A 25,834-nucleotide genomic window follows, 5' to 3' on the forward strand; every position below is an offset into this window, starting at 1 on the left:
TTGTATCCCATAGATTTTGCTATATTATCTCAATAGTGTCATTCTATTTAATAAATTACTAATTGTTTCTATGATTTGTTCTTTAACCCACTCATTCTTTAAGATTAGATTGTTTATTCTTTAATGTTTTTCACATATTTCTTTGGCTCCTTATTAAATATAATTTTATTGCATTATCATCTGAAAAGTATACTTTAATTTTTCTGCTTTTAGCTATAAAACTTTTACATACTAATATAAGGTCAATCTTTGTAAAAAAAAAAAAAATACCTTGAACTGCTACAAAAAGGGTATATTCCTTTTTATTTTGATTTAGTTCTCTACAGATAGCTATCATATCTAGCTTATCTAAAATTCTTTTCCATTCTTTAATTTCTTTCTTATTTATTTTGGTAAGATTTATCTCATTCTGAAAGGGGAAGATTAAAGTTCCCTACTATTATAGGAATATAATAATTTTCCTTTAAACAATTTAGAAGCTATAGTACTTGGCACATATAAGTTCAGTATTGATACTGCTTCACTGTACATGACCAGTTTCTTAAACTATAGGTCACAATTCCATATGGAGTCTCACAACTGAATGTGGAGGTTGTGAAATTATGATTTATTATCAGTAAATGTTTGATTTGTATACCTATTATATATACCTATATACCTGGGGGTCACATAAAAATTTCTTAAGTGAAAAGGGATCATGAGTTGAAAAAGGTTAAGAAACCCTGGTCTATGCTATCTTTTTATCTCTTTTAATTAAATCTATCTTAGCCATAACTTTGTCTGATAATTGCTATCCCTGCAGTTTTTTTTCTTTTTTGCATCAGTTAAATCATCATAAATTCTATTTCAACTCTCCATATTAACTCTGCATTTCTCTCATTTTTATGTGTTTCCTGTAAACAACATATTGTTACATTCTGATTTTAAAATCCATTCTGTGATCCCATTTCCATTTTATAGAGACACTCTGCATCTACAGAAATAAATGGTAACTAGAACTACATACAAAATAATTTTACAAATATATCCCTATTTGTATCTAATGGTAGCAATTTCTAGAGTGGGTAGGAAGGAAGAAAAGAAGGAAAAAAGAAATATGCATTATAATTTTATTATAAATTTGAAAAACAACACAAGTTGTATATAGTAGTAGTATCTTTTTATTATATTATGTTATATAAATGTTTTATTCTATATATTGACAATATTTTTAAAAATTTTATGTATTAATTAATGGTTAATATTTAAATACTAAAAAAGAAAAAGCAGGCAGAGGAATGGAAATTGGGCATTTAACAATAGACTCATCTGCATTTCTATTACTGGGAAGGCCAGATGATTGGTATATTCCATTCTGTAAATAAACTGTTTACTTACCTCTTAGATGTCCAAGTATATCATTACTTGGAGTTTGGAAGTTATCTTTCCTCAGTTTAGGAAAGAATTTTTCTGTCCTTTCAAATCATCTTCCAGTTCACACTAGTTAGTGTATAGAAAATGCATCATCTAAATGTTTTGAACACTTTTGTGCACAGTATAAGATTTTACATACTACTGGCATACCCTTTAATCCTCAAGGTCAGGCAATCGTAGAAAGAAGAAACAGAGACATTAAGACACTAAGACACAAAAGAAAGGGGGAGCCATGGGTAATCCTAGAGAACGTCTAAATTTAGTTCTCTATACCATTAATTTTTTAAATTTTTGATAAAGATCGACTGGCTCCAGCAGACAGGTTTTGTAACGCACCAGAACGGCAGTGTCCAGTGCAAGCAGCTCCACTATCTTTAGATAATCGCCAGGTGATGTGGAGAGATCCAGAAAGTGGTGAATGGAAGGGACCAGATAGGTTAACTGCTTGGGGAAGAGGGTTTGCTTGTATTTCTACAGATGGGGAAGGAATCAGATGGGTGCCCAACAAGCTGTATTTGCCTTGTCCATCAGAGAGAAACAGAAAAAGAGAAAAACCTCAAAACAAAAGGAGAAGATTTAAGAAACATTTGGCACTCAAAGAGCATGGCTGACAATGAGACTCTTAAAAAGAACTTTAAAATCTTCAGGAATCATTGGATTCCCTAACACAAGACAAGACTGTTTCAAGGACTTGAAAACCAGCAGGAATCATTGTATTCCTTGAGATGAAAAAGTGTTGATGAGACTATTGCAGTACTTCAAAGCTTACAGGAATTATTGGATTCCTGGCACATGAACTAATGGACAATGGATTCCTTTTGGACTATTTCTAGGACTTAGGGACATGTATAAATTTTCATGTTGATTCATGTTATTTTTTACATCACTACTAGCCTGTGTTATATTCCTATATAATTATGTGTAATACCTCCCATATTGATGAATTTATATATACCTGTTTTAAGAATGAGCCCCTTCAGAAACCCGCTAATCTGATTTGATTTCCCTTTTCCTTTGGTGTTTTCATCTCCCTTCCTGAGATGTCAGGGAGGGTGTGACCACCTTCTTTTTATGGTGTTTTCACTTCTTTTTTTGAGCAGTCAGGGAAGGACGGTGTGATCACCTTCTTTTTGGGGTTCTCACCTCCTTGAGAAGTCAGGGAGGTCATGACCACCTTATGTTCTAAATCAAAAGAAAGCAGGAGATGTTGGGATCCTTACTAAGTATTAAGTCATTAGAATTGATAGAGAGAATAATTATCTAATTTAGCATGGTTCAGTATGATTGATCTGATCCTACAAGGAGATGTTATGGGCCAGAACTTGAAACAAGGTACTAAGTGGAATTGAGGAGACAATGTTTAAATCTAGTTTAGAATTGATTTAATCCTGGGACTTCCGGCCAAGATGGCAGCGAGGAGGCACACAGCTGTGTAAGCTCCGCGTTTTCTCTCAGAATCCATCTCATTACAAGCCTCTGAATTAATGCCTGATTGAAAAAAAACCCACAAACAGTTACCAAGAGAAGACATCCTTGAGATTTGCCAGCAAATGTCTGTTTTTGCTCAAGGGCGGGACGGTTTTAGATCGGGCACAGGCTGAGGCCAGCGGCAGCAGGAGCTCGGCAGGCAGCTCACAGCCGAGCAGACCAGAAGGGGGTGGGGTGTAATCTCAGCCGTCTCTGCGGGGAGAGCTTCACCACAGGATTGGATACTTTGCTCTGGCAGCTAGTCAGTAGCCCAGCAGAGAAGCTAAAACACCGGGGGTGAAGAATACAACCCAAACAGCTGGAGTTCCTTGAGACCGCCACCCTCCCCACAGCATCTCAGCACGCTCTCAGAGTCTCAGAGCGCAGGCGCAGCACAGTCCTGCTAGTGCCTCGCTGCTGCCCCCGCAGTCTGTAGAGGAAGCTCGGTAACGCCACCCAGCCCCTCCCCCCCAAAAAAGCAGATTCCATTTGTGGGTTTTTTTTTTCCTTTTTTTTCTTTGCTAGTTTGTCTCTGATTCTTCTCTGACAAAATGAGCAAAAAGTTAAAAAGGACTTTAACAATTGACAACTTTTATACAGACAGAGAACAGACTCTAAACCCTGAGGAGACTAAAAACAGATTATCTTCAAGTGAATCCCCACAGGAGGAGATCATCTGTTCCTCAGCACAGATGAATCTCATAGAAGAAATTAAAAAGGTCCTCACAAGAGAGCTACAAGAAAAATGGGAAAAGGAGAGGGAAGCTTGGCAAGAGAGTCTGGAGAAGTCATCCCACTCACTTAAAGATAGAATGGATAAAGAAATAAAATCTTTGAAAAATAGGATTAGTGAACTGGAAACAGAAAATAGCTCACTAAAGAATAAAATGGGCGAAATGGAAAAACATTCCAAAGAACAAATTGGACAATTAGAAAAAGATATAAAAAAAGTGAGTGAAGAAAACACTTCATTGAAAATAAGAATAGAACAAATGGAACTGAATGACTCAAGGAGACAAGAAGAATCAGTCAAGCAAGACCAAAAAACCAAACAATGGAGAAAATGTGAAATACCTTTTGGGAAAACAACAGACCTGGAAAACAGGTCTGGAGAGACAATCTGAGAATCATTGGACTCCCAGAAAAATACGATGAAAAAAGAGCCTGGACACTATTTTCCAGGAAATTATCAAAGAGAACTGCCCAGAAGTCATAGAAACAGAGGGTAAAATAGACATTGAAAGGATTCATCGATCACCCACTGAAAGGGATCCTAAAATCAAAACACCAAGAAATATAGTGGCCAAATGCCAGAACCCTCAAACAAGGGAAAAAATACTCCAAGCGGCTAGAAAACCCAATTCAAATATAGAGGAGCCACAATAAGGATCACCCAAGATCTAGCAGCATCCACATTAAAGATCGAAGAGCCTGGAATATGATATCCGAAGGCAAGGAACCGGTATGCAACCAAAAATAACCTTACCCAGCCAGAATGAGCATCTTTTTCCAGGGAAGAAGATGGTCATTCAATGAAATAAGTGAATTTCACCTATTTTTGGTGAAAAAACCAGAACTTAATAAGAAGTTTGATCTGCAAATATAGAACTCAAGAAAAACCTAAAAAGGTAAAAATAAATCTTGGGAACTATATTTATGCTGTAAAGATGTATAAAAAATACATGTATACCTTGTTCTAGAAATCAGAGGTGGAAAGGACATTGTATCAAAAAAAGGGTAAAGTGGGGGTACTATATTACACAAAGAGGCAAAGGAAACCTATTACATCTGAGAGAAAGAATGGAGGGGGATGAATATAGTGGGTATTTTACTGCCATAAGAATTGACTTTAAGAGAAAAAATGTTAGACATATTCAATATATGGTGAAACTTCTCCCATCTCATTGAAAGAGAAGGGAAAAGTGAAAAGGAAGGAATAAGCTAAGCAGAAGGGAATACAGAAACTGAGAGGAAAGGAGTTAAGATAGGGGAGGAACTCTAAGGTGGGGAGGAGGGATACTAAAAGGGAGGGCTGTGAGAAGCAAGTGGTGCTCACAAGTTTAATACTGGGAAGGGGAGTAAGGGGGAAAGAAGGGAGAAAAGCATAAATAGGGGTTAACAAGATGGCAAGTAATACAGAATTGGTAATTTTAACCATAAATGTAAACGGGGTAAACTCCCCCATAAAGAGGAAGCGATTAGCAGAATGGATTAAAAGCCAGAATCCTACAATATGTTGCTTACAGAAAACACACATGAAGCAGGGAAATACATGCAGAATAAAGGTAAAAGGATGGAGCAAAATCTACTATGCTTCAGGTGAAGTCAAAAAAGCAGGGGTAGCAATCCTGATCTCAGATCAAGCAAAACAAAATTGATCTAATTAAAAGAAATAAGGAAGGGCACTATATCTTGCTAAAGGGTAGCATAAATAATGAAGCAATATCAGTATTAAACATATATGCACCAAGTGGTGTAGCATCTAAATCCTTAAAAGAGAAATTAAGAGAGCTGCAAGAAGAAATAGATAGCAAAACTATAAGTGTGGGAGATCTCAACCTTGCACTCTCAGAATTAGATAAATCAAATCACAAAATAAATAAGAAAGAAGTCAAAGAGGTAAATAGAATACTAGAAAAGTTAGATATGATAGACCTCTGGAGAAAAGAAATGAGACAGAAAGGAGTACACTTTCTTTTCAGCAGTTCATGGAACCTATACAAAAATAGACCATATATTAGGACATAAAAAACTCAAACTCAAATGTAGTAAGGCAGAAATAGTGAATGCATCCTTTTCAGACCACGATGCAATAAAATTACACTCAACAAAAAGCCAGGGAAAGTAGACCAAAAAATAATTGAAACTAAATAATCTCTACATTAAAGAATGATTGGGTGAAACAGCAAATCATAGACATAATTAATAACTTCACCCAAGAAAATGACAATAATGAGACATCATATCAAAATGTGTGGGATGCAGCCAAAGTGGTAATAAGGGGAAATTTCATATCTCTAGAGGCTTACTTGCATAAAGCAGAGAAAGAGAAGATCAACGAATTGGGCTTGCAACTAAAAATGCTAGAAAAGGAACAAATTAAAACCCCCAATCAAACACTAAACTTGAAATTCTAAAAATAAAAGGAGAGATCAATAAAATTGAAAGTAAAAAAACTATTGAATTAATTAATAAAACTAAGAGTTGGTTCTATGAAAAAACCAACAAAATAGACAAACCCTTAGTAAATCTGATTAAAAAAGGAAAGAGGAAAATCAAATTGTTAGTCTTAAAAATGAAAAGGGAGAACTCGCCACTAATGAAGAGGAAATTAGAGCAATAATTAGGAATTACTTTGCCCAACTTTATGGCAATAAATTTGACAACTTAAATGAAATGGAAGAATACCTTCAAAAATATAGCTTGCCCAGATTAACAGAGGAAGAAGTAAATATCCTAAACAGTCCCATCTTAGAAAAAGAAATAGAACAAGCTATTAACCAACTCCCTAAGAAAAATCCCCAGGACCAGATGGATTTACATGTGAATTCTACCAAACATTTAAAGAACAAGTAACCCCAATGCTATATAAACTATTTGAAAAAATAGGGACTGAAGGAGTCCTACCAAACTCCTTTTACGACACAGACATGGTACTGATACCTAAACCAGGTAGGCTGAAAACAGAGAAAGAAAATTATAGACCAATCTCTCTAATGAACATCGATGCTAAAATCTTAAATAAAATATTAGCAAAAAGATTACAGAAAATCATCCACAGGATAATACACTATGATCAAGTAGGATTTATACCAGGAATGCAGGGCTGGTTCAATATTAGGAAAACTATTAGCATAATTGACTATATCAATAAGCAAAATAACAAAACCATATGATCATCTCAACAGATGCAGAAAAAGCATTTGATAAAATCCAACATCCATTCCTAATAAAACACTTGAGAGTATAGGAATAAATGGACTTTTTCTTAAAATAGTCAGGAGCATATATTTAAAACCATCAGTAAGCATCATATGCAATGGCGAAAAACTGGAATCTTTCCCAGTAAGATCTGGAGTGAAGCAAGGTTGCCCACTGTCACCATTACTATTCAATATTGTATTAGAAACACTAGCCTCGGCAATAAGAGTCGAGAAAGAGATTAAAGGAATCAGAATGGGCAGTGAGGAAACCAAACTATCGCTCTTTGCAGATGATATGATGGTATACTTAGAGAACCCTAGAGATTCTACAAAAAAGCTATTAGAAATAATCCATAACTTTAGCAAAGTTGCAGGTTATAAAATAAATCCCCACAAATCCTCAGCATTTTTATACATCACCAACAAAATCCAACATCAAGAGATACAAAGAGAAATTCCATTCAGAATGATCCAATTAAATATTTATCAGGTGCCTCTTTTATGATAAAGTACAGTGCTAAAGACTTAGAAATAAAAATATAAATATAACTTTCCTACCCCAAAGGAAATTATACTTTAGTGGACAAAACATGAAATATACAAAGTAAAATCTAGAGGGGGACATACAAATAAGTGCAAAATATTGTAAAGATTGAGAAATACAGCTTATTAGATACAACACCAAGATTTAGGTCAGAAAAACTCTCAGATACTTACTACCTATGACCTTGGGCAACTCATTTACTGATGTTTATCTTGGTTCCTTCATCTGAAAAATGAGCTGCAGAAGGAAATGGCAAATCACTCCACTATCTTTGGGAAGAAAGCCTCAAATGTGATCACAAAGAGTTGGCTATGACTGAAATGACCATACAACTATATCATCTTACTTTAAGGAAAGGAAAAAGCAAAGAATACTTTTTGGCTCTCAATAGAAATTCAACAGATAAATGAATAGAATTTCAATAGCAAAGATTGGATTCTACATTTAGAAGAGAAGTAATGTTATAGCCATGATTATTCCTTCAAAACCTAGTCCGTCATCTATGCCATATTCCGTAAAGCAGTGGGTAAGACCGGGACAGCATAGTAAGAGATGCCTAAATAGGGTGCTGCAAGTAGAGAAATACTTCAGTAGCTATGAAGGCTAGGCTGACACACTTGTGATGAAGCTGTTAGAGAGTCAAAATAGATGAGGAAGCAAAGGGCCATGGGCTAGCTTTCCCTGAAACTGTTGCGGTGATCAACTTTGTGATGACAGAAGAGTAAGCATTACTCTTTTGGGTTCTACTACTACAAAAATGCAAAATACACTGGCAAAAATTCAAAATACCAATAGCCTACCTACAAAAAATGATTCAAGGTATATGTTACTAGTGACTAAAATGGGTAAACCAAAAGTATACATTGAAATGGGTGAAAAATCTGAATGCTTTCATTATTCACTTGTACAATATGATATTAAAATTGAAATCATATTGCTAGTTATAGGTGATGTCTACATATTGTTTTTAGTCAACTGTACTGTCAATTCCCTGTCACACAAGTTACTACAAACAGAACTCAATTATAAAAAATAACATAACTCATGATTCTTAATCTTATTCAATTATGATAAATAAAAGTTAAAAATGAAAGCTTATTAAAATCTTCACAAGGAAAAGTTGATGAATCTAAAACTATTTAAAATCTTAAATATTGTTTAGTTATTTTTTAGTTATATCCAACTCTTCATAAGTAACAACTGTGGTTTTTTTTGGTAAAGATACTGGAATGGCTTACCATTTCCTTCTCCAACTCATTTTACAGTGAGGAAAAAAGGCAAAAAGATTAAGTGACTTGTTTATAATCAAACAGCTAGTTAAGTGTCTAAGGTTGGATCTGAATTTAGGAGGATGAGTTTCCACGATCAGTACTTTATCTACTGTGCCACCTACCTTCCCAAACATCTTATTGGAAGGTATCATACATTTGCTAAGAAAATATAATAACACCAGTGGCTATTTCAAATAGAAGCCAATTGCATGTTTATATACTTTATATGTCACTTTTTAAAGTCTATAAGTACTTTTAAAAATACAACAGTATGGCTAAGGTTTTGCCAGAACTTCCAGGGGTATAAATAACTAGCATTATCAAATTCAGTAATTATTGGGCAAGTTGACTTTATACTACCTATACCGAATACTGAGAATTCTTTGAATTAGTTCTAAGCCCACAGCTTATTCATGAATGGTAAATTACTAAAGTATACTAAAATTCACATGGACATTTTTTTTTCTACTTAAAACATGCCACAAATACAATAATATCAGTAGCAATAGATATGGACTGTGAGATCTCTCCAGAACTTTGGGTAGTATTCCTTGGCTTTTGAATATAGCTTACATGATAGAAAGAGACAAACCAAACCATCACTTGATTTATATAAGTGAAATTAAGTTGTATGACTCTACTGACTGACACATGTAACAGCTTCTCAATATAGTAGAGCATTTCTCTATGAATATTAAAATATCATTTGGAAGGGTTAAATGTAAAATCATAAATCCACATGAAAGGATAGACTAAAGTTCAAATCCAAAAAATTAAATGGAACATTGAATAGAGGCAACAGATATCTCAAACATAAAGATACAGAGAACTAATGTAGCTGAATACTTTAAGAGACTCGCTGGCATAGTAAAGTATACACTGAATGGGAAAAACACAATAAAGCAGTTAAAACAGATACAACATACAATACATACTTTCAAAACTGATGAATGGACTATTACTGATTTGAAAACCATCCAATACTAAGAAAAATTAGGGCTAGAGATTGGACCTGTGATTTTACTGATATAGATAAATCCCAGGTGAGGAAACATCTACCAATGTCAGTTAGTACAACCTTTGCAACCAATAGTTTAAACATAACAGGATTTTGTTTTGCACCTGCCTGGCTTGTCTAACATGGAAGCACTCTCCCCATACAGTAGAAACTATACCAGGAACTTGCTGTAAGGAGAATATGTTTTGTATTCTACTATCATATAGATGAGAACAGCCTCTTTCTATTGCTTATATACCCCTTTCCCTGCCAAAAACAAACAAACAAACAAACAAACAAACAAAAGCAAAAACAAAGACAGCTGGACCTTTCAAAGTACCAAATTGGGAGTTTCCTTCTCTCTTCCTGGCAATGACTAAGAGGGTGAAATTCCTCTATTCACAATATAGGTACTTTGAATTTGGACTGGCGGGAGAAGATTACCTTCCCTTCCCCCTCTTTGACCCCATGGCTCCAAGAAATAGACCTGGATTTTTTTTTCTGTTTCATTTGTCCTTTTCAATTCTAGGCACAGATGGCACAGTCCCCAGCCTCAGGTCACACTGACCTTGGGGACAGAATACTACTGATGTTGGTCTAGCAAAAAGCCTTTGAGAATTCATGGGTCAAAACTTGAACCCAAGAAGTATATTTAAGATGAAATTGGATGGAACTAAGAATAAGATTAGTTATAGGTAGTAATAATAATAATAATAATAAGGAGTTAAGGATAACATTTAATTCATGAGCCTGACAAACTGGAAAGGTGGTGTTGCCCTCAATAGTAATAGGAAAGTTATGAAGGGAAAAGAAGATTGCGGGTGGGGGGGGAAGTTAAACTGAATTCCATTTTGGATATGTTGAGTATAAGATGTCTATTAGATAACCAACTTGAGATGTCTAAAAGGAAGTTGTAGATGCAAGAACTAATGAGGACTCCAAATGAAGTAGTATAAAGGAAGATGAGGAGAGGGTCTGGGATAGTAATAGAATTCCATAAGACATCTTCAATTAGATGATACATCCTGGATGGGGATCTAGAAAAGAAGACTGAGGAATAATGTAATATGTATGATGAGAACCAGAGAAGAGAATATCATGAAATGAGTAATCAACACTATCAAAGACTGCAGAGAGGTGAAGAAGAATGAGGATCAAGAAAAGGCCACTGGATTTGGCAGTTTAGACATCACTGATAACTTTAAAAAAAAAAAGTTTCATTGAAATACGAGTTTGAAACCCAGATTATAAGAGATTAAGAAGTGAGTATGAGGAATAAAAATGCAAGCATTTATTGTTAGTCTTTTCAAAGTATTTTATCAGAAAGTGAAGAAGAAATATAGAATGGCAGTTGTGATGGAAGGATCAAGTAAGAATTTTCAGGACGTGGAAGGCATGGACATGTTTGTAGGTGGTAAGAAGGCAGTCAGTAAAGTGAAGGGAGATAGTGGGGGGAAAAAGTGATAAAACTAGGGTGGCTACAGCAAGCAATTCTTCTAGAAAAGACAGAATGGAATGAAACCCCTTTTTCAAGGAGACAAATAAGAAGAAGCAATCACAATATCCTAGTGTAAGGACTGATGAAAGCTCTGCAATAGTTGCACACGGAGAGTAGGAACTATATATGAAAAGATAGAAGACACAGGATTTGGAAATTGACTGGATATATAAGTTGAGTAAGAATAAGGAATGAAAATGAAGCTGCCAAACCAGATTTGGTTGATTTTTTTTTTAATGACAGATTTTATTTTTATATCTTTTATATTTATATGTCTTTTAGTTATATAGAAAAGGACAGTCCTTTAGGCACTGGACAAGTCATTTGATATTTGTCTTCTTATCTTTCTCATCTGTAAAATAGGGCTGATAATAAGAGCACCTCTTGCTTTTAAAACTTAGTTGTGTCAACTTGGACACAAGTTAACTCCTTTAAACACAGTTTCTTCCTATATAAAATGGGACTGAAAATAACACTTATTTTCCAGGATTATTGTGAGAACAAAATGAGATAATATATGCTGTTTTGTACTGTTTTGTAAATTGTAAAGTATTATATAAATGCTAGCTATTAATGGGCAATTGGGTAGTACAATATTCACACTTGGAGTCAAGAAGACCTGAATTCAAATCCAAGTCAGATATTTACTAGCTGTGTGACCTTGGGCAAATGACAACTTTTTTTTTTTAGTTTCTTCGTTTCTTTATCTGTAAAATAGGAATAATAATAACATCTACTTCAAAAAGTTGTCCTGAGGTTCAAATGAAATAATAATAATAATAATACCTATCATTTGGTAAATGCTATATAAATGTCAGCCAATATTACTATTATTATTCCCTTTACCATGCCAATACTATAAGAGTTTTCTGACTATTTAAGTACATATTATTTCATCTGTAGTAAGGACAGGAAGCAACTTGGGATGCCTTCTTGAGTCACTAAGCACTAACTGTATATGGTCCTATTATGGAGGACCAAAAATGATCACTAGAGGCCACTATATATCTAAACATATAATATCTTGTCAGTATTCTAAGGATTTTATTACATATAATAGTCTTTTTTCATAGTTCACAGAGTAGCTACACTTGTCATAGAAACATATCAAAGAAAATGAGCAAAACCTTCCAATAAATTTTGTATTCAATAGTTTCAATTTTTTATCATTTCAAAAGAGAGTCATTCTTTAAATAATAAGAATATAACTAAATTGACATGAAAATTAAGACTAAACATTTTATATATGTATCAGTACTGAAAGCACAAATATAACTTGAAACACCAAAAGCAAATCTGAATACATTCTGTTTTATCAGCACTGAAACCACAAGTATAACTTGGAAATAATTAAGTTCTTCCTTTCCAAAAGCTTTTTGTTGAGCCAATTTTGCTTATGGCACAGTGTACAGAACAAAAATACCAGGTAAAAGTCAATACTGAACTGGGCCGATCTGCTAAACAGATTCAGTCACGTTAATGTCCTAATTTCCATAGTGCAGCTAAGATAATACCACTGTTGAAGTCACTGAGAATGATCAAATCCAAAATACAAACTCAAAATACATTTCTCTATCTAAATAATTATATGATGAAATTCAGTCTGTATTTTAGTTTGAAGTAATGATACAGTATTACCTGAGAGACATCTTTTTTTTTTTTTTTCCAAATGGCCAAACTCTAGGGTCATCTAAGCACCTCTGCCTGATAATAGAACAGTAACCAAACCCCCTTGGGTTAGAGTAAAAAGCCACAAGTAGAATCGAACAAGTTTCTCTGTCCCTAATCCTGTTAAAATGTTTTCTTCTTAAGAAAATCTGATATTGGCAGACATCCAAGAACATCAGCTCAAGAGGAGACCAGTAGCAGGGAACTTATTTACAGGAAAATAAAATTAGCCAAGTCAGCTGCTTTTTTGTCAACACCATTTAAAGGTGCCATAAAGTAGCCTAAATAGAGAAATTAGTTCTTCTAAGTCATCATTGCAGGAGGAGGAGAACAATCCCACATCTCACAAAAAGAGAATATGTTTAGTTACCTGTCTTGTTTTTGAAATTGGTCTCCATATTCTCAATGTATAGAACAACACTTGACACAAAGGACATGCTTAATTTTAATTTTAAAAAAACTGACTGAATTGAATTGGACTGACAATACCCTTTATATGGACAAGAGTATTGCCCAATGATGAGGACCCTCCCTGATCTTGCTGGAAATGAAGACTGGCATCAAGGTTAGCGAAGGCAAAAACAAGCAATTTGACTTCTTATGACTCTTATCTTTCATCTGCCATATTATGATTATTTACCATTCTCATGTAGCATGACCTTGATACCCTAAATTTCTCAATCCATCCCTCCTTTTTAAAATGGCATCAGACTTCTTCATATCAAACTTCTTTATATAAAAAGGTGTTAAACTTGGCCTACTGCTTCTTGCCTCTCTTGCTCCATTCATCCAAGATTCTGCCTTCTCTTAAGATAGCTAGATAACCTAAGAGATCCAGCACTTGGAGAGACCTCAGAAGCTATCTATTCCTATACCCTCATTTTATTTCATATATTTCAGTATAGAAATTGAGGCCAAAGGTAGTTAAGTGATTTGTCCAAGATTATACTTAATCCAAGATTAAGTATCAGAGTGGGGATTTAAACCTACCACCACTGATTCCAGAGTAAACCTTCTTTCCCTGATAACACTAGGGAACAGTTGTATTTTCATAGAAATCTTCTAGGAATAAATGCCTTAAGGTATGAGTCTAAAATTTGAAAATTTGAAATACTTTAACTGGCCAGCAGAACACATATATTAGATGGAGGAAGCTAATTAAAATCACTGATTAAACTAAAGAGACATGTTTTACCCTAAATACATATTAACAAGGAAGAGCAGTATATTTATTGCAGTATTACCCATGCTTTATTGATTATAAGAAATAAACTTCCTTTATAAATGGTCTGGGAACATGACAATTGATTAATTTGGTACTCTGTCTAGCAAAACTACTCAAGATATTATTGCTGGATTACTGGTTTTCAAAGAATGAGAATATAAAACCATATACTTAATAGCAAAATAATGTTAATTGACTACTCCATCTTCTTTTGATGTGATTTAGAAAAGTGTTTTATGTTCTTTTATAGATGTCCTTAAAGGGCTTATAATGACTAATAATAGATATTCAGTGTTACTGAGATAGATAGTAAAAGAAATAAAAAGGGAAATTTATATTTAACTCTATAATATGTTAAAAAAATTTCTTCATAATTCCTAGTATCAAATTGTGTTTATTCTATCATAAATTATAAAGAAAAATTCCTAGAATGCACTTTATCACCACCTCACAGATAAATATAAATTTACAAATACTCAGCAGGGTAGAAATCTTTTCATTGATGATTTTTTTGGTTGTTGTTAAAGAATTAAATGAGTAATTTCTCCATCCCCAATACATGTACTATTAACAACCAAGATAATGGGCTTTCCTTCTTGATTCTACAAGAATTATTAAAACCTGTATCCAAATGGTTTTCAAGCTCCCATATTATAGACCACATAAATTGCAACCTAAATGTAAACAAAATGTCTATAAATAAAAAGCACATGTCTAAGGCATATTTCTTAACTCTATCCTATTGAAAATGTCCATATTTCCTGTTCTCGATTTAATCCATCACAATCTACAACTGCCTTTAGTTATATTATCCTATGCTTCAGCCACATGTCACTGTCAGTTTATATACAGAAAACATTAATTACAACCATAATCTCAGAAAACATCTCTCTTAAAAAAGCAAGAGTAGTAAAATCTGAAAATACTGAATAATATTTCCTTTAGTCTCCCCCATGTTAAAAGCCACATTTTGCTTACAAGCAATTCGATAAAGATCAGCTTATTCAGGAGAGGAGATGATGAAAAAAATATAAAAATAATATAATATTTTCATAAAATTAAAACAAAATGATTAAATGATGAATGATTGTTAATGCTAACAAGAACTATATCTAAAATGAAAGCAGCCTAAAGTTCAGTAGCCAAAAAATAGCCAGGATACATTAAAGATACACCTGAAAAATTTAACAAGTTGTGATGGTTGAAATGGGTCAGGAATAGATAGACCATCCTGGCATAAAGCAATTAGAGACAGGAAAACACCAATGTGCAACCCATGAAGCAGGGAAGCATAGCAACCAATCTCCACAGGACAGACTTCATCCAGACTGAGAATAAAAAAGACTTAAGATTCAACATTATTCTTTTAGTGTCACTTACACCAAGGGTAGGCACATAGTGGTCTCCAATATTTTTCTGAAAAGAAAATATAAAACCAAGGTTTACTGTCTCTCTAGGTCTATCATCCTAATTATTATAAATTTGGAAAGGTAGGTTTAGGGCTTTAAATGCACCTGAGATATGTATGTATAAGTAAACACTGGAGTCTTTTGAGGAATGTAGCAATGTTATATTAGTGTTTTATAACTGTCATTTAGCAAGGAGATCAGAGCCTACTCTGGAACAAAGAAGCCACAGTAGAGGAACAACTAAAGAGATTCTCTACTTCATTGGAATTCTAGAAAACAAAAAGGCTATGAGTTACCTCCATTTTGTCACCATCAATTTCCTCTTAAGGACTTGGAATTTGGCTTCTATCCTCTCTTTTTTATTATTATTATTCATATAGCTCAACCCAGACTTAACAATGATCAATCTTTTCTTAGTTCTTAAACCAGATCTTTTTCGCAAGCCACTTTAAAATCTCATTTCCATGATGTTCTCCTCCTTTGGTTTCCACAACATAGTATTCTTCTTCCTCTAACAATTTGTCTCTTCTTAATCTTCTTTATTCACTAAATTCAGGAATTCTTTGAGTTCTATCCTCTTTTTTCCTCTTCTCCACTGATGAATTGATCCACTTGCCTGCACTAGTGTCTCTGTGGTGGTTGTCAAACATCCTCCTTCCTCCTCAGTTCTGACCAAAGAAAGCCAGTTAAGTGGCTAGGGCACTGGATATGTTATTACATAGACTTAGGTTCCGATACTCAATAATTATGTGACCTTGGGAAAGTCATTAACCTCTCTTTGCCTTTATTTTCTCATTTACAAAATGAAACAATTCATCTAGGTGTCCTCTGAAGAAGCTTCTAAATCGTGATCTATGATCATATTATAAGTTACTTAAGCCCCAGACTCAAAAGTATCTGTCTGACATACTCTTATGATAAGTCTTGTCAAATGCTACATTACATGTTTCAGTCTTCTCCTCTCCAAGTTTTTTTTTTTTCCCTCTCCTGACTTCCATATTTCTATTAATGACAGTCCCACCCGTTGCCATTAGTCTGTCAGACTCAAAACCTTGCTGAAATCTTGAATTTCCCATTATGTAAAACTTCCCAGGTATAGCCTGGTGATGTATAAAGTATGTTGAATTTGAATTACAAAGAGTTGGGATAAAATTCTAATGTTTTTTTCCTCCTTCTACTTACTACCTGAATGACGTAAGCAAATCACTTAACCTTCCTGTACCTCAGTTGCTCATCTATAATAGATTTATGACCTTATAAGTTCATTGCTGGGCCCTATTAATTCTGTCTCTCAAACATATCTTTATATTATATTCATGTCATCATTCTAAGTCAGACCCTTATTACTTGTGGTAATAAGATCTTCCCTAATATTGGTCCCCTCTAATCCATTCTACAGAGAAACTTTCAATGGCTCCCCAGTACCTAAAGTTTTGCTCTCAAAGGCTGTCGATGCTCTGGCTCCCTCTTAAGGTCGTAGATCTATCTCCACCATTCCCCTATTTCTAGACAAACAATGCCTCTTGCTTTTTCTTGGAACATTTCCCATACTATCTCAACTCTTGGCTTTTGCTAGTACCTCTTACCTTTGCCCAGATAGTCTATATCATTCACTTCTCATGTCCATCTGATAAAACCCTTCCTATTCTTCAAGACCCTCCTACAGTGCTATCTCCTTTCTGATTCTCCCCAAACAGATGGTATCTTTTCCTGAACAAGTGCTACAGCTTTTCTTTTGTGTCATATTAGTTATTTGTTTATCTGTTGATCATGTATCTTCTGTTGGACTATAAGGTTCAAGGGCAAAAACCATATCTTAGATTGCTTCTGAATCCTTCAGTTTCCTATATGGTCCCTAGTCTAGCATAGGACTTTAAACAAAGAAAATATGCAATATTTATCTAGTCAAATTGATTATTTTATGATGCAATTTTCAATCCTTATTATCAAAAAGAAAAGTCCTTCTCCAATCTTTTAGACCAATATCCCTAAATTCCTGGTGTCAAAGGACCTGCACAAGATGCAGCTAGGTGATACAGTGAATAGAATACAAAGCTGGATTCAGGAAGACCTGAGTTCAAGCACTTTCTAACTATGTTATTCTACATAACCTATCTTAACTTCTGCTTGTCTAGAGTTTACTTATTTTAAAATGGAAGTTATCGTAACACCAAAAATTGTAAGGAACAAATGAGATAATATTTGTAAAGTATGTACACAGGGTCTGGAATATAGTAGGTGCTATTATATTTGTATATAATCTTTACTATTTTTGTCATCACCACTATCCAGGTTCCATTCTAATTCTGTCATGAACCATGTGACTTCATAACTTGTACTCTATGGGCCTTAGTTTCTTCATCCATTAATTTAACTAAATTATCATCCATTAACTGAACCAAACAGATCTCTATGTTCTCTTTTCCATTCAAATTCCATAAGGCCATAGTTTATATAAGGCAATATTATATGAAGAATTATGAAATTAGAGAGCCTGAATTCAAGTTCTTTCCCTTTTGCTTCTTACTGTTATATCTTCTGTAAGTCATTTAACATTCCTAAGCCTCAGTTTGCTTTTTTATAAAATGAGAAGGTTGGATTGGACGGATTCTGACATTTTTTTCAGCTAGGATCTTTTCAAATCCTGGGATCTATGTTACAGGTATCTGTAACATTATGGAAGAGATAGTATAACAAACAGCCATCAATTAAAAAAAAAATGAACCTTATTTTCCCACTGATAAAAATTAGACTGCCATTGAGAAAGAAAAACTTCACAATGGAGAGCAGCAACAGCTTAAGGAAGAGCCAAATATAATTGCCAATCCCTGTGGTATGCAGAGAAATCAAGTGTACTATCAGACTAATTAGTGTTTGTAATTCCTATTTGACAAAGATCTATCCAGCAGCTTTTTTTTCCTTACAATACATTTCTTTCTTTCATTGTGGCTAAAGCCCCTGAATCATAAAATTTTCTTTTGATTCTTAGTGATTCTGTAGGTCCACCTATATGTAATTTCTCTCTGTTAATGTGACTGGTTATTTGTAGTGATCAATAAATGTATATCTACTTTTTACTACTATTAAGTACTGAATAATTCACAATCTAACGGTGGCTAGAAATTCATTAAATCCAATAATACAGATTAAATAGCCTAAATTAGCTCTATTGTTAGTTCTACAAATTACAACATAATCAGTATCATTTTTCAGTTTCAAAATTATTCCTTTTTGTTATTACCAAACACTCCTATGATATCCATCTTTCTCTACATGCTATTATCTTTTTCCTTTCCTACTTAATTTTCCTTTTACCTTTTTTTTTCCATCCCCTTGCTATCTCAGTAAACTCAGAAATAGTTGGACACGGCATCATGTTTTTTTGTTTTGTTTTTTTTTCCTGGCTTTTTAACAGTTTGTCTCTAAAGGATGCCACATGTGTATCCAAGAAGGAATTCTGCTTAATCTGAAGACTGAGTGCACAAGGCAGAGACCTTCCTGAATCAGGAGGGTGAAAACTGTGGAGAGTTTGGCAGCTGCATTAGTCAGCTCCTGAAAAATATTCCAGACCCTTAGCTGTGGAACAATGCTGTTGGTCTTCCAAATCTCTTCCTCTTCCTCTATATGACAGCCACAGAACCTGTTATTTGCAAAACCTGGCTATGAATCATAAAATCCTAGAATTTTAAAACTGGAAGAGACCCTTAGTGATTTTGAAATCCAACAATCTTTTGGCAGATAAGGAAAATGAGATCCAGAGAGATTAAATGATTGCCATAGTCAGAGATCTCATTAATCTCAGAGCTGAGATTAGAACTCAGCTCTCCTGACTCCCAAAGTCAGTGCTCTTAAAGATAAAAGGAAAACAACAAACCAGTTTTCAGTCAAAGGACACAAGAGGAGAAATAACTTTTTAAAACAAAAAGAGTAAAAAGATTAAAATCAAACTTAAAAAAAATAAAACTAATTACACAGATCTACATCTATTTTCTATATCTATTACTTTATAGAGATAAATTCCTAACATATTGTCCATATCCCTCAGTTCTCTAAAAGTGGAGTAGGAAAAAAAAAACCTATGTCTATTGCAGTTAACAATTAACAGAACTTCATCCTGAGCTTAAAGGGGAAAAAATCAAACACATTTGAGGTCCTTTACATTCTCATTGAATAATAGCTTTTTAAGGTAACATCTTATGCACTTAAAGTGAATATTCCATCATGGTGACCTATAACTTATGTCTGCAAGTAATTGTAAGCAGCTGATTCTAATACTACAGTGTTTAATATGAAGGAAGGTTAAGGCTGGGTTTGTGCACAATCAGGTTAAGATTGGATGCAACAGCAGAAAATCCATACATATGTTGGAAAATTCTGAAAAATGCCCATAGTCCCAACCTGATTAGGCTTCACATTTTTGCATGGTTTGTCAAAGCAGCTCAGTGAAATCAGATCAAGATGGAGAATGGGATAAAGTGATTTTCTTTTCTGTTTTTCCATTAATCACCATGACCCAGGGAAGCAAAGACTTTTTTTTCCCTTCTCTCCTGAGGCAAGAAGGGACACTTCTTTAAGAATTATGCTGATTCAAATCAGTTCCTGCTTTTCAAATTTTATTTCTATTTTTCCTGTAATCTTTTTACATTTCTGTGGAGCTTTTGTGTTATTGCTCTCCATTGTAATTTAGATTAAAGCAAGCTGATTTGTGCCTAATTTACAAAATAGTACTCACCACTTTTAAGGTAGTTGACATTTTCCTGGAGTTACACTATCCTGGTATTTGTGTTATTGTTCAGAAACTACAATGATGTAACATTTTTAAAAATGAAAACAGAAAACTCCGTCAAAAAAATTGAAAGGTATAACATGAATATAAAACATTGGGTTAAAAAAAAAAAAAAAACAAGTGAAACAGTCTGCTCAGAACTCCTATTTTGGCTGCATTTAAATTGCTAAAAGTGTAGCATCAGATTGTCTTTCAATTAATATATAGTGTGCTGCAAATACCATTTTAGACAAATGTCTGAAGTTTTCAATGAATGTAACAGGTCAATAACTTGTTATATAACATTTTATTTCTATTGACTGTATTAAGATGAAGTTTGTAACAAAACAGCATACTTTATTTGAACATAAGCATGTTTGCTTTAAAAGTTTTTTTGGTGAGTGATTTTTGTTATTAATTTGGACCACAATGGGATGTAGAACTAGAGAGAGAGGAAGAAGGATGTTATATAAATGATATACCACAAAACAAAGCTTTATTCTCAATACCTGGACAATTCACATTTGTTTTTAGGCTCAAGGCTACAGGTTAAATATCCTCAACAATGCAAGAGATAGTTTATTAGCTTCACCAAAAAAAAAAAAAAGTATTTTTATATTCTGAATGAAAGCTACCCAGTTTATTTGAACAATACTATCCTTGTGAGTATAAGAAACAGATGAATAAAGTTTGTTCCCAATAACCAAACAAACATGGAATTCTAATTGAATAGCAAAACCACCAAATACAGAAAAGCTTCTGAATATGGATCTAATAGGACCCCATTACTTATGTTGGCATCTCTCTTAAAATAATAGAGTTCTCCATGTATTATAGATATTGTATATGAGGCATATAAAATGGATTTTTTAAAAGAAATTTAGCCAAATATGTTCACTTCTTGCATCATAGCCATGCAGTTTAAAAAATCCAGGAACTGCTAAAAACAAAAAAAATGTCAGAAACAAAAACCTTTTAAGTTCAGTGCTACTAATAGACTAGATGAGTTTTTCTTCTCCCCTCTCAACTCATCTGCCCTTCTCAATAGTGGACCATGCATATTAATGATAAAGCTGATAGCAAGGACCATTGAATATTCCAGTATAATTACTGGGTTTAATGCCAAAGTTTTGGCTTCCTTCTTACTAAACAATTGATTTTCAAAGTTCTTATTATCCTATAGTAACTTACATAATTAATAATCAACACTTGGACAGAAGAACACAGAAAATAGGCCAACTCCAAATATTTTAAAAGCATATTAATCCCTAGAGAATCAACAAAAACTATTAGAAATAATCCACAACTTTAGCAAAGTTGCAGGACACAAAAGAAATCCATATAAATTATCAATATTTATACACATCCCTAACAAAAACCAACAGCAAGAGATACAAAAAGAAATCTCATTTAAAATAACTGTTGATAGTATAAAATATTTGGGAATCTATCTGCCAACGGAAAGTCAGAAACTATACAAGCAAAACTACAAAACACTTTCCACATAAATAAAGTCAGATCTAAACAATTTGAAAAATATCAAGTGTTCTTGGTTAGGTCGAGCGAATATAACAAAGATGACAATGCTACCTAAACTAACCTATTTATTTAGTGCTATACCAGTCAAACTCCCAAGAAATTATTTTACTGACCTAGAAAAAATAACAACAAAATTCATCAGGAAGAACAAAAGGTCAAGAATTTCAAGGGAACTAATAAAAAAAAAAATCAAATGAGTGGCCTAGCTGTACCAGATCTAAAATTATATTATAAAGCAGCAGTCATCAAAACCATTTAGTGCTGGCTAAGAAACAGAGAAGTTGATCAGTGGAATAGATTAGGTTCACAGGACAAAATAGTCAATAACTATAGCAATCTAGTTGATAAACTCAAAGACCCCAGATTTTTGGATAAGAATTCACTATTTAACAAAATGTGTTGGGAAAATGGGTTCATGATCTAAATATAAAGAATGATATTATAAACAAATTTATTTTTGTACTAATGCACGTAAGATTAGAAGGGAAGCAATAAACTGCTTTTACATTCAAAAGTTCTGATAAAGGCCTCATTTCTAAAATATATAGAGAATTAACTCAAATTTATAAGAATTCAAGCCATTCTCCAATTGATAAATAGTCAAAGGATATGAACAGCAATTTTCAGATGAAGAAATTGAAACTATTTCTAGTCATATGAAAAGATGCTCCAAATCATTATTGATCAGAGAAATGCAAATTAAAACAACTCTGAAATACCACTACATACCTGTCAGATTGGCTAAGATGACAGGAAAAGATAATGATATATGTAGGAGGGGATGTGGGAAAACTGGGCACTATTGTTAGTGGAACTGTGAACGAATGCAAACCATTCTGGAGAGCAACTTGGAACTATGCTCAAAAAGTTATCAAACTGTGCCTACCCTTTGACACAGCAGTGTTATTACTGGGATTATATCCCAAAGAGATCTCAGAGGAGGGAAAAGGACCCACATGAGCAAAAATATTTGTGGCAGGACTTTTTGTAGTGGCAAGAAACTGGAAATTGAATGGATATCCATCAGTTGGAGAATGGCTGAATAAATTATGGTATATAAATGTTATGGAATATTATTGTTCTGTAAGAAACGACCAACAGGATGATTTCAGAGAGGCCTGGAGAGACTTACATGAATTTATGCTAAGTGAATGAAATGGGTAGAACGAGGAGATCATTATACATGGCAACAAGACTATAAGGTGATCAACTCTGATGGATATGACTCTCTTCAACAATGAGAAATTTCAAACCAGTTCCAATTGTTCAGTGATGAAGAAAGTCATATACACTCAGGGAGAGGCCTGTGGGAACTGAGTGTGGAGCACAACATAGAATTTTCATGTTTTCTGTTGATGTCTGCTTGCATTTTGTTTTCCTTCTTAGGTTTTGTTTTTCTTTCTAGATCCAATTTTTCTTGCACAGTAAGATAATTGTATAAATAGGTATAAATATATTGGATTTAACATATATTTTAACATATTTGACATATATTGGACTACCTGCCATCTAGGGGAGGGGATGGGGGTAAGGAGGTAAAAATTTGGAACGGAAAGTTTTGCAAGGGTCAGTGTTGAAAAAATACCTATGTATATGTGATTTGTAAATAAAGAGCTCTAATAAAAAAGCATATTAATGACAAATACAAACACAGTTTTATAAATATTTAACTGATGATGTTAGGGATTATTCACAGATTACATAAATTTTGTTAATTTAGTGGTTTAACTGAATAATAGCCACCAAACACGAATTTAGTTAGAATCCATTTTCTTGAAAACCTTAAGACGTCCTGTAAACCTTACCTTGCACTTTATTTCTTTCAAGATACATTAAAACTATATTAGATGAAAAAGGTTCTTTCCTGAAAGGTAAGTTCTCCACAGATCAAAAAAAATTGTATTCTTACTTAAAGCAGTTACATTCATAGCCCTTTTTATAGATTTTCTCACTGAACAACCACTTGGGGTAGATATTGCAAGTATTATTTCCAATTGATAGATAAAACAGCTGAGACTCAGAGAAATTTCATATTACTCATTGTCACATGAGTGAGAGGAAGGAGTTGAACTTAAGTCCTTCTGTTTTCAGTGCTCAATCCATAGTCTCATACTTCCTCTAATACTATGCAGAACTTAACAACTAAACTGCTATTAGATTTTTTCATTCAGAAGTTCCTTACACTGGGATAAACAAAATTAGAAGAAAAAAAAATTTCATTGGACAGTTGAAATCCATGAAACCCTACCTCCTGGACAATGCCTCATGGTCATCTTACACCTTCTCGATTCAGCAATGGTTGGACATGGTATTGTGTCTTTTGCTGGCTTCTTAACAATTTGCCTTGTTCTTGTTTCCAGACCCCATTTAAATCCACATGTTCGGTTGTTTCTACTACAAGTTCCCCATTCACTCCAAGGACCTACTTCACATCCTTCTGTTGAGACAAAGATAAGTAACAAGTTTACAAAGATTAATCCTATACCATCTACTTTATATAAGGGAGACATCTCTCTCCCTCTACCTTTTCTTCTTCATCTCCCTCTTCCTGTCCCTCTTTGTTCCCTTCCGCTCACTCCCCACACAAGCTATCCTTATATAGAGATATGTGTGTATATAAGGATATATTTATATACACCTATACACATATAAACACACAATTAAATGCGTGTGTATTATTCCCTGGGTACCCATGATTTCCTACAATTTTGAGAAGGTTCTTGCCCCCAGTGGTAAGTCTTTCAACTTTTCTTACACTATCTTTCAGTAATAACACTGAAAGAAAAAGGCTTCTCAGCTTTCATTTTAAAAGGCTGAAAGACTTAGGATACATATTATCCAACCAATAAACATTTCTTAAGCTCCTACTATGTGCTAGGCACAGTGCATATCACTCTAAAGTTCATCATGTAATCCCATAAAGAAAATCAAAAGAAAAAACTACTTTAATTTTGATTGAAATGAAATTGTTTAGTCAAAATGTAGCAAATAGTTGATCACTAAATTTTAATTATAGGATAATAATTGTGAATATCTCAGTAAAAATTTAACCACTAATATAATGATTATTAAATAGTAATTCATGCGTGGTTGCATTACAAATTTCCTACTCCAAAGATTTAAATTTATTAAACAATGAAAATGATCCTGTGATCCAGTGAAACATTTATTCATTCATTCAGCAAAGGTTTCTAAAACACTGTTCTAGTCCCTGCAGAAACAAAAACAGAATAAAAAAAAAGAAAGAAAGAAAGAAGGAAATAGTCTTTGCTCTCTAGAAGCTTAACATTCTATTGGAAGGCTTGACGCACTTTACTTTATGTAGATCTAAATAGCCATAGTTTATATGTTTAATACAAATACAAACTTTTCATGCAGCTGAATTTTTATAGTGGTGTCAGAACAAAATTTTTGAAATTTATGGTCCTAATGAAGAGTGCTTAGCTAAAGTAATACCACTTAAAAAAACTTTAAAGGAAAACAAAAATGAAAAAGTGCCTCTCTGGAAACTCACTATTATTTTATTAAGCTAAAAAAATAAATATTTTGCATAGGTACTAACCTTTTGCTGACACATATTCATTTCAATAAGAACATATGACAATACTAGTTAACTATTAGCAGAATTTCAAAAATGCTTGAGAATATTCATCTTAATAATTCAATAAATCAACAAATGACTCATCAATTTTAGTTTTGAATATAATATTCAGGTAGATAATGGGAAATCAATCCAATAAGTTCAGCAAAGATAAAGGTGTTAAAAGGGGATAGGTTTTAGAGGAAATTAAAGACCACTCACCCACACATTCCATGGTTTCATCTAATGGTGCAAAACCATCAGGACATTCATGAAAGCAGCGGCCTCTATGCAAATAAAATCCTGCTTTGCATTTCGTACAAAAGTCTTTGCTAAAGCAAGAGTCACAGTTTTCTATTCTGCATCCTAAATGTTTTTTTTTAAGAAAAAGAGAAATTTTGAGTAAGAAATACTTCATTTACAAATATTCTCCTCCCCCTCCAAAACATCACCCCCATAGAAATGTTAATGGACTAAATTGTCCCTCCCTTTCACCTCTATTAATATTATCTCTTTCAAATCATTTTTTTATCTT

The 25,834-nt window shown here is 33.6% G+C and overlaps 1 protein-coding gene across 1 annotated transcript in view; it reads right to left on the bottom strand.

The window, feature by feature from the left end:
• The window catches only part of RSPO2 (R-spondin 2), a 257,233-nt gene that overhangs the window by 82,381 nt on the left and 149,018 nt on the right, over nucleotides 1-25,834 (bottom strand). Inside the window, exons 4-5 of the mRNA XM_003760322.2 lie at nucleotides 25,522-25,665; nucleotides 23,968-24,156 (exon numbers count right to left, since the gene is read on the bottom strand). Of these exons, the coding sequence (XP_003760370.1) occupies nucleotides 23,968-24,156; nucleotides 25,522-25,665 (333 nt within the window). The remainder of the gene's footprint in view (nucleotides 1-23,967; nucleotides 24,157-25,521; nucleotides 25,666-25,834) is intronic.

The sequence above is a fragment of the Sarcophilus harrisii genome, chromosome 1 (genome assembly GCF_902635505.1).
Source record: "Sarcophilus harrisii chromosome 1, mSarHar1.11, whole genome shotgun sequence".
NCBI classification, from domain to species: domain Eukaryota; kingdom Metazoa; phylum Chordata; class Mammalia; order Dasyuromorphia; family Dasyuridae; genus Sarcophilus; species Sarcophilus harrisii.